The sequence below is a fragment of the Dioscorea cayenensis genome, chromosome 9, assembly GCF_009730915.1.
Source record: "Dioscorea cayenensis subsp. rotundata cultivar TDr96_F1 chromosome 9, TDr96_F1_v2_PseudoChromosome.rev07_lg8_w22 25.fasta, whole genome shotgun sequence".
In the NCBI taxonomy this organism is placed as follows: Eukaryota; Viridiplantae; Streptophyta; class Magnoliopsida; order Dioscoreales; family Dioscoreaceae; genus Dioscorea; species Dioscorea cayenensis.
Genome location: NC_052479.1, coordinates 20,380,037 through 20,389,860, shown reverse-complemented (window position 1 = coordinate 20,389,860; position 9,824 = coordinate 20,380,037). Strand labels below are relative to the sequence as shown.

General features: G+C 34.3%; 1 protein-coding gene across 1 annotated transcript; it reads right to left on the bottom strand.

Moving 5' to 3' along the window:
• Positions 1-5,336: 5,336 nt before the first annotated feature.
• On the bottom strand, positions 5,337-6,141 carry LOC120268572 (disease resistance protein UNI-like). Its single transcript, XM_039275910.1, has 2 exons — positions 6,095-6,141; positions 5,337-6,000 (listed from the first exon to the last, which is right to left on the bottom strand). Exons 1-2 carry the CDS (start codon positions 6,139-6,141, stop codon positions 5,337-5,339), a joined length of 711 nt encoding a protein of 236 aa, XP_039131844.1.
• Positions 6,142-9,824: the final 3,683 nt, after the last annotated feature.

Here is a 9,824-nt window from a genome sequence, read left to right as displayed (position 1 = left end):
CACACAAGAAATACCCAGTAAAACTATAACGCCTTGAACATACTAAAAAGGTAAATAAGCTAAGAGATCCATCCTTTTATTACTTTTTGTAGTGTGTAGTAGCGCCCTTAAATCAGGAGATGTGAAGTGAAATGCTAGTTTAGTTTGCCTTTTGGGCTAGAGCAAAAATTAATGCCCACTTGGCTTGTGTTTATGTTTTCCTTGTGGAGACTGTACAGGAATGTTCTTTTTGCCTATTCAGTATATATTGGTACTTGCAAGTCCAAAGAACTTGTAGTGGCTTGTAGGAGTTTCTTAGGGTGTTTTCTTTGCTTTGTATCCAATTGAAAACCAGGGACATTATATAGACAAAAATGGGAAGACCCTATGGCTGATTGTGACGAAAGGGAGTGAACGGGTTGAGTGTAATTAAGTTGTGTAAATAATAGCGATGATACGTTGAGTTATTGAGGAATATGGTCTCACGGGTCAGGAATCTTTAAGAACTAGATTCCATTTCATGATTGATTGAATGAATGAGTGAATGCATGAAATGAAAAAGAGAATATGACATTGTTATATATGTGCCTGCACTACTGTTGCTGGAATTATATCTATATATGTGAAAGTGTTAATGTTCTTGTTGTGCCATTTGATTTGTGAATATTTTCATCTGACAATGGTTTCTATTGAGCTTCGTGTAAACTTATTCACTGTCTACTCTGTTTTCATTGTTGTGTTTTGTCAAAATGTTTGTACCTTCAGGTCTTCAAGGGAAATTAAAAACAGGAAAATCTGCCAAGCAATGGAAAGGTCTTGTAAATTTATCATCTATCCAAAAAAAAAAACATGATAATGTTACAAATGAAAAACACCAGGCAAATGGTTAAATAAAGATTTGGAGAATGGAGGTGACATTTGACAACAGGGATACATCAGTCTTTAATGATCGGATAAGTGATGAATTCTGTTTAAAAAAAAACTGCTCAATGTGTGATGAGCAATTCAATCATATAATAAATATTGATGAGTATGACATAATCTTTCAGCTGTGCAAATTTTGCCTCATCTAATTGTTCGCTCGATAAAAATTATGCCTTGCCAAACTTATCCTATCTTGTTCCCTAATCTGGATTCAACTTGAGAATTTGTTAATGCTCTTTAGCAGCAATGCAAAATCAAAACTTTGATTGATCATTAGGTTGTTGGATCTCCGAAGAGATCAATGACCTGGTTCTCGTTATCCTCAAGTTGTTAGAGTACTTGCTATTCTCAAAGAAGCTCCATGCACTTCATTCCCACTGGCAAGCTAGCAACTCATTTGCCCACACCTACAGAAAAAGAAATAAATAAATAAATAATGTAGGAAAAATAAATAAATAATATATCATAGCACACTTATTAAAAATGTGTCATGAATATCTAAGCAAAATAATTCAACTCTAATTAAATTAGTGTGGAAGAAACATCACCTTATCATAAATTATTGCAAACAAAAAGACCCAATGCTTCTTTAGTATTCCGGTATTAAACTTTTGATCCTCGAACAAGTTTGCCTTGGCTTGATAAGTAGAATCTTGCTATCACTACCAAATAGATAAAGAATCTTCACGTATCTTGATCTCAATGAAAACTCTTTTTTGAAGTGTCAAAGCCTCCTTTTCCATAAATAGCTTTACCAACTGTAGCAACACCAATCAATCAATTAAGCCAACTATCACACGGTCTATTGGTACACGGGTCGCCGATAGGACTCTGCCTGAGTGGCAGAGTTCGATTCCTCAGCCGAGGCATATTTCTGAGACGTGAGCGGTGGTTGTGCGGGTGGTCCCATGACCCACGTGCTGCTCGAGCCCCTCCCCACCCTACTCCACCTGAGGCTTGCGCAGCCCCGACGATTTTTAGCGGGTCCCCCACTCCTCTTGTAAAAAAACACACATTTATCAATTAACACCTTCTTTTGCCTTTGTTTTGCTCTTTAACCTGCCAAAAGAAAAAAAGAGAAAAAAATACAAAAAAAAAAATATCACAATAGTAACACCAAAAACAAAGTTAGGTCTGAAAGCCCCTCATTTTTAGACCATTCTGCAGACATTAACAAAAACTAAGGCTTTTAAAAAGTTAGACAAAGTCCACAATTAATCCTTAGCAATATGCAAGTGAAAAATAACAAATAAATAATATTTTTTTATATATATATATATATATATATATGTATATATGCTTCCAACATGCTAACAAAGAACAACTTACTTGAAAATATAGTTTGAATAAAAGATACAACCCAACTATTGATGTCTTCAATCGATCAACTTTCAAGCCAGACTTAACTTAGAAAAATACAAAAAGATAATAATGGTAAACAAACCTCAAACTTGTAAAACCAAATAATAATAATGTCTTTAGTACACTCGCATAAATAAAAAAACCAATGAAAAGTGTTTAGATTTGAGAAGAAAAACTAGAAACAACACAAGCAATCTAGAGCATAATTTCACAAGAACTTTTGGTAGATCAATGATTAATCGCAAAGAGAAGTTGTAGTTCGATAAGCTTTTGAGATGTAAAACCCAAGAAATTAAAGACCTGTCAAATGAGTGACATGATTTCTCAATGTTATAAGTTACACATTGAATGTGAAAACAAAAAAGAGAGGAGAAGAAAAGAACATTTTCTCCTAATAAATATTGATCTTACTTGGTTTGAGCATGAGATGATCTCTTAACTTGTGCAGACAAAAAACATAGAAAACTCAAAGACCTTTCATTCACTTCCACTAGTCGTGCATTCATTAGGATTCTCATCCTGTAAAGACAAAAGTATTCAGCAAATTAATCATTCTTAATAAGTTAATGTCCCTAGTTTTAATTACATACTTGTACATATTGTTCCATGCTTTCAACATTGTCCTTGCGTTTAATAATAGTAATCCAATTATTATTGGTGTTATAATGGGTGCATATTGATAAACTATAGATAAACTAACATTCAAACATGATATTAAAGCAGAGAAAGAGGCATACATATGCCGGGTAAATTTTTTAGTAAGTCACTAAACTTTGGCTCATTTTCACTTTGATCATGGAACTTCAATTTGTATCAATTTGGTCACTCAACTTTAATTTCATTTCACTTCGTAGTAAATCAAGATATTTCAACCTCAAACGAATGATGCGCTGTCTTTCGATGAGCGTGGACATCTCTAATAGACTTAATAATGTAATGATAGGAGGAGTCGACTTAGATTTTTGAGACAACCATGCTATGATCAATCGTTGAAATCTTGATTTATTACCGGTTGAAATCAAATTAAAGTTGAGTGACTAATTGATACAAATTGAAATTCAGTGATCAAAGTGAAAATGAGCCAAAGTTTAGTGACTCACTAAAAAATTTACCCTACATATGCCCCATTAAATGCCCCTTCCAAATTGAGATCTTATCGAGTTAATAATGCAGATATAATGAATTTTAAAGCTCCTAATATATATATATATTTATATATTAAAGGAACGTAGCATGAACAGTAAAAAAGAATTCTATAATTATATAAAAAAAAAATCCTTATGTTATAGCAATTGATTAACGAATAGAACTTGTTTTAACATTCATGAAGCCACAGTGTGAAGTTGGAAATAATAAAAGAAAAGCATGAAACTTACCTTGACGGAAAAATGGCGAAAGGTGAGATGGGATGGTGCCATCATCCCACTCTAAGCTTTCCCACCATTCTTTCTCACAAGCAATGGTTATACTTCTTTGATTGTTGTTAATGCCACTCTTCAATGATAACTTCTTCAGATTAAAACATTGATGCACTTGAAGCCATGAAAGTTGAGGGAATTCCAATGCAAAATTGCTTGTGCTCACTAATTTTGGTAGGTTTATTAAATATAAATATTCCAGAGCAGGGAATGTTGGGCGGTGTTCGGAGACTTCTTGTTGTTGGATTTCTCTCTCCTCGATCTAAAACAACATTTCTATCTTTGCACAATCTTTTATATGTAAATCAGATAGCCACGGGAGCTGCAGGATCCAAGCTAAATTATCAAAATTACATTCCACTATATATAACTGCTTCAACACATGAAAAGATTCTGGAGGGGATAGATCTTTCCAAATAATGTTTGCTAGTTTTTTGACATCACTGATAAAGAGGTGTTTGAGATGACTCCCACTTCCATTCATCACAATCTGCTCCAAGTGTGTGCATGATTTAATTTGTAGTGATGCAAGAATCCATGATTTTTGCAACTTAAAGTGTCAAATGAAAGAGAGTGATATCCACATTGTATAGACATAGCCAAGATATTGGGAAACATGAGAGCTGTTGGAGAACCTCTTTTGATACTACTCGAATTCCTATGGCTTTGACATGTTTCTTCAATTTTCTTTAAGCTGTTCCGGTCTACCCACCTCGATGGATATATGTGATGACCTTCAACCCTAGTAATCTTGACATGAGATCTTCTAGGTCTACCTTGCTAAGCCCTGTCAAATTTCTGCATATCAAATATTGCAATCTATTCAAAGATACTAACTCCTTTGGAAGTGATGAGATATTTGTGGATGAAATGTTTAGATATTGCAAATCAACCAAACATTTGAAGTCCTTCTGGAGCTCTTCGATACCGGTGTATGAAAGGATCCAAATATTTCAAATTTGGCATCTGTCTTGAAAAATCCTTCGGGGAATATTTTTGGAAACAAGAATTAAATTCTATCATTAAACACAACAAATCGAACATCGATGGAGACAAAATTGGCAAAAGCTCACCTTGCCACTCTATAATCACTCTGTTAGTCAAATCTCCAATTCTGCTTGCATTGATGTTATTTCATCGAGCAGTGGTACCTATCATAAGTTTTTCACTATCCATTTAATCTTCTTACTCCCACGAGTCTGATGCTATCCACACGCGCCATCTCCTAAATTACACATCATGCTAACCTCACAACATCATCATCATCAGAAGACAATAAACACGATTCCTCTAGAGTCTTGAGGATATGTTCTCCTGTGCCATAAGCTTCTTGCAAATTGTCAAAAATCACCAATCAAGCCTAATCCTATCAAAAACTCTATAATACTCAGTTTATGTTGTCCTCCATAACATGCAAATAGATAAGAAACACTCCTTGAAATCATTAGTTAGATTATCATAACTGAATTTCAAAATTGGAAGCAATGATTCCTGCACACCTTAAACTACTTCAGTGCCTGAATTCTTTATCGAGTTCAACATAAATTTCCAATCTTGGACAGATTTTTTGTTTGACATGGCCTTAAAAACCACTTTCAGAGCAAGTGGCAAACCACCACACTTCTCCATCACCTGCCATGCTATTTCTTTAAACTATTCATCTGACTCGATAACAGCTAGATTTACATTGTCCTTGAAAAGATCCCATGCTTCATCTGATTCCAAGCATTCCACTTTGATGGTATTTTCTCCTGCACCCATCTTGGCACACACATCTTCAGATCGAGTAGTGAAAATCACTTTGTGTTTATATTGTTTGGTGGAATTATCGTCGCTATAAGGATGGGGAATTCCAAGAGCAATAAGATCTACTTCTTCCCATATATTATCCAAGAGCAATACAAAGTTGCTAATTTTTAAAACATCAAAGATGTCATCTTTACCAGCAGAAGATTCCAACTTCAACCTTTCAGCAATCTGTTTTCGAAGTTCTTCCAGCTGAATATCTTTCGAAGCTTCGATAAATAACGGATTGAATCCCATGTTTGCATCACCTAACAATGACTGCCTGATTTTTTTCAAGAGTGTGGTCTTGCCTACACCCCCCATGCCCCATATGCCAATTATACCGACTGTTTCATCTGCCAGATAATTGCGAGCAATATCAACATTGGAGCTGATTTCTTTCCCCACTGTTCTATATGATTCAGAGACTGGATGAGGAGGGTGTTGCTCTATGAATGAGACATTTGATTGTTCTCCTTTCAACCGATTTATTTCATCTAATAAATTGATTGCTCTTCTGCTAATGCTATACCTTGAAATACAATTCAGACAACAAGGGCCTGTAACACAACAACTTTTGCTGTATTCATCCACAATTGTGTTACCTTCTCATCTTTTTCTCCAACCTGTTTAAAACCAATTCAGATGTTTTGAAACCTATACACATTGACATTGCTTATTATACCAAATTGAAAACACAAACCAAAAAAAAAAAAATTTATAAGATAATTATGAAAAAAAAATCATCTTGATTTAGCAACCAAAGTAAAATGTTTGACTATATTATTATTATTATTATTATTATTATATGTTTTGACTATATTATTATTATTATGCGTTTCCAAATAATTCAATACGACCTTATATAATAACAAGTTCATTTTTCTCCCATGGAGAATGTTTTTATATATGTTGATAATTATTCTTTGTGTGGCAACTAATTAATATTATCCAAATTGAAAACACAAACCAATACACAATGACATTTCTTATTATACCAAATTGAAAAACGCAAAACCAAGACATAAAAATCTATCAGATAATTATGAGATCACTCTTGATTTAGCAGCCATTGTTGAGACTATATTATTATTATTATTATTATTATTATTATTGTGTTTCTAAAAATAATTCAATACTAGCGCTTACATAATAAAACGTTCATTTGCTCCCATGGAGAATGTTTTATATATGTTGATTTTTAAATTATTATTATGAAATAAATGTGGATAAGCATGATTTATTGAAAAGGAAAAGAAAGCAGTCTGAAAACCAAGCCTCTCAGCGAGTGAGGGTGTACAACACTGTACTAGAAAATCTAGCGAATATGAGGGGAAGTCTCAGAGGCGGAAGACACCATCGCCAGCGAACTGTGCTAGGCAGGAAGTAGGGAGCAACTACTCCCCTGAGCTAAAAATTATTCTTTATGTGGTAACTAATTGTGTAAACTAGCCAATTTAAAGTTCATTATTTTTATTTTAAATTTTTTTTTATGGGAGTGGATTAGTCAAAATATTAGTCCCCGTCATTGTAATAAAAATAATATTTAAAAATTATTATTTAATTTTAAAACCGTATGTGGTGGTTGGCATCTCAAAATCAATCAACCTAGTCAATGCACAACCTTAGATAAGGTGCATCACATAACAACTAAATCAATCATATATAAAATTGTATCTTGAGTCAACATTATGATAAAAATGATATTATATAATCATCATATCGAATTTTTCAAAATTATAGAAACAAAAATTGATTAAAATAGCGGTTTAAAACCTCCGATGACAGTCCATACTTTTCGAAAGTTACCTTTTAGTCCCTCTACTGTTTTCGTTGCCTTTATGAGTCCCTTTTACTTGTTAAAATGTGACTTTTTGTAAATCCGACGCAGACTCGATTCTTGCAGTCTAAAAAAGCGGTGATGTGGAATACTACGTGGCTTTGTTTTTGTACAAATTTAATTGATGCCGATGGACATGGCTTTTTCATAATAGATTAAAGATCTAAAAATTGGAAAAAGTATGTTCATATATGTTACTCGGATCCCGATCACGGATCCGAAATTTTAAAATAAAACCCTTCTTCTTCCGAGCCCTATCCTCTCACTCATCTTCGACGATCCTCCGATATCTCAACCTCCATCTTCCCACCCAAGCCGAGTGATCCTCCAGCTATCTCAACCTCCATCTCCCCCTCCCACACCTATTTTTGGATTGGATTGGATTGGATTTTGATATTGTTTAACACAGCTATTGTTTTTGGATTGGATTGGATTTCATCAAAATTTTTGGATTGGATGTCACTTGGCTTTTGCCAATTTTTGGAGTTTGAAATGTATGCAGAATGATATATCGCGTATACTGTCGATATAATACATCAATGAGATTTTTGACTTTTGTTCCTTCTTTTTATTTTTGGGAAATGTTTTTGATGTTGTATTATAATTGTTATAATTGAATATGTAAGTTGTATTACATCGGGTTAGTCTACACAAGTGATATTTCATCAAAATTTTTGGATTGGATTGTAATTGAATAAAAATAAATATTGGATTACATCAAATTAGTCTTGTATACAATTGTAATACATTAATAAAAGCTGGACATATGTGTGTAGGGTCAATACAATGAATGTTGGATTATATTAGATTATTCTTTTATTACATCAAGTCAATAAAATTGGACACAACCAAAGCGGGGCCTAAAATAATTTCCACTAGGGATTGATCGCTCGGCTGACGACGTCCGGTGTGGGAGGGGAGATGGAGGTTGAGATAGCTGGAGGAGATCGCCGGGCTCAGGTGGGAAGATGGAGGTTGAGATAGCCGGAGGATCGTCGAAGATGAGTGAGAGGATAGGGGCTCTGGGAAGAAGAAGGGTTTTATAAGTTTCGATCCGGGATTGAGGATCCGATACATATATGAATATTACTTTTTCCAATTTTTAATCTTTAATCTATTATAAAAGCCACGTCAGATGGCATCAATTAAATTTGTATAAAACAGCTACTGGTAGGTCACATCAGCTGCTTTAGACTGCAAGAACTGGACGTCCTGTTGTCTCGGATTTAAAAGTCACATTTTAACAAGTAAAGGGACTATAAAGGCAATCGAAATAGTAGAGGGACTAAAAGGTACTTTTCGAAAAGTACTCGATCGTACTGGAGGTTTAAACCTAAAATGACCAAATACAAGTATTAAGAACCGCGTTTAAAACAAAGAGAGAGTATTAAATAAGAAAGGAAAAGGTATAATCATCTAAAATAGTCCTCGTCTTCTCTCTTCCTTTTGGTCCTTTCTACTCGAAATGCTTGAATAGTCCTCTACTTTGTGTGCCACTGTTAGTTTTCTCATGCTTCATTTAGAAATGTGCCCACTCTAGTAAGTGCACATTTCAAAAGAAGGGACCGTTTGTACATTTTAACTGAGCTGCACCCTCAAAAAGTATAGGGACTAATCGAGATTTCTGATAGACACGAGGGGAAGAGAGAGAAAAGTAAAGGGACCAACTAGGGTATTATACGAGAGGAAAACCTCAAGGATAGAATTTAGCTTCACCTTATGAAGCCCGGCTGAAGTTCATCGATGGGTTGTTTTCCTCCGTTTTCAAGGAGATTAAGCCTCTATCAATACCATACTTCTTGGTCATGAGATCTTTCATGGCGCTTTCTAACCTATCAAGTTTCTCTTTGGTGCAAAACACATAGCTCATGTCCTCACGTACAACTGGACTCGGAAGCAAGAACAGCAAGGTGCAAGACATAGCTTCACCAGCTCCAACATGTTGCTGCCTTGTGTGTGTGGAAAAAGACTCAAACCAAGCACAAGACAATGTCTTGAGAAAATGGAGAAGATGCAGTGGTGCAAACCATTTAATATTTAAGCAACAACAACCCCTCCTCGGTCTATATTTAATATACATATAAATTAATTATTATTGTTCATCATCTCTATGCAAAATAAATAATATATATTGTATCATCTCTATCGGTATAATATTTTTTTATAAAATTGATTTATTAGCAATGATGAAAATTAGCTAACTGGTCAGCCATTTCATAGCCAATGGTATTACATAAAAGTGCAAAAGTTCATGTATTATACAATTGAATACAATATGATTTATCAATACTGTTTATTAAGTATGGGTGTGGATCCTATATGAGAGAAATAGTAGTTTCATTTCTCCCGTGGTGTAGAACAAAAATCTTCTTAGGAGGTTTGTATGCCATTATAATTGGTGCACTTTTTTACTTGTTTATCCTTTTAACAAACCGGACACTTGTCTCCTATTTGTTAAAACAAAAGCTAATCTTACTAACATATATTATGATTAGTGGATACTTAATGTTGTTTCA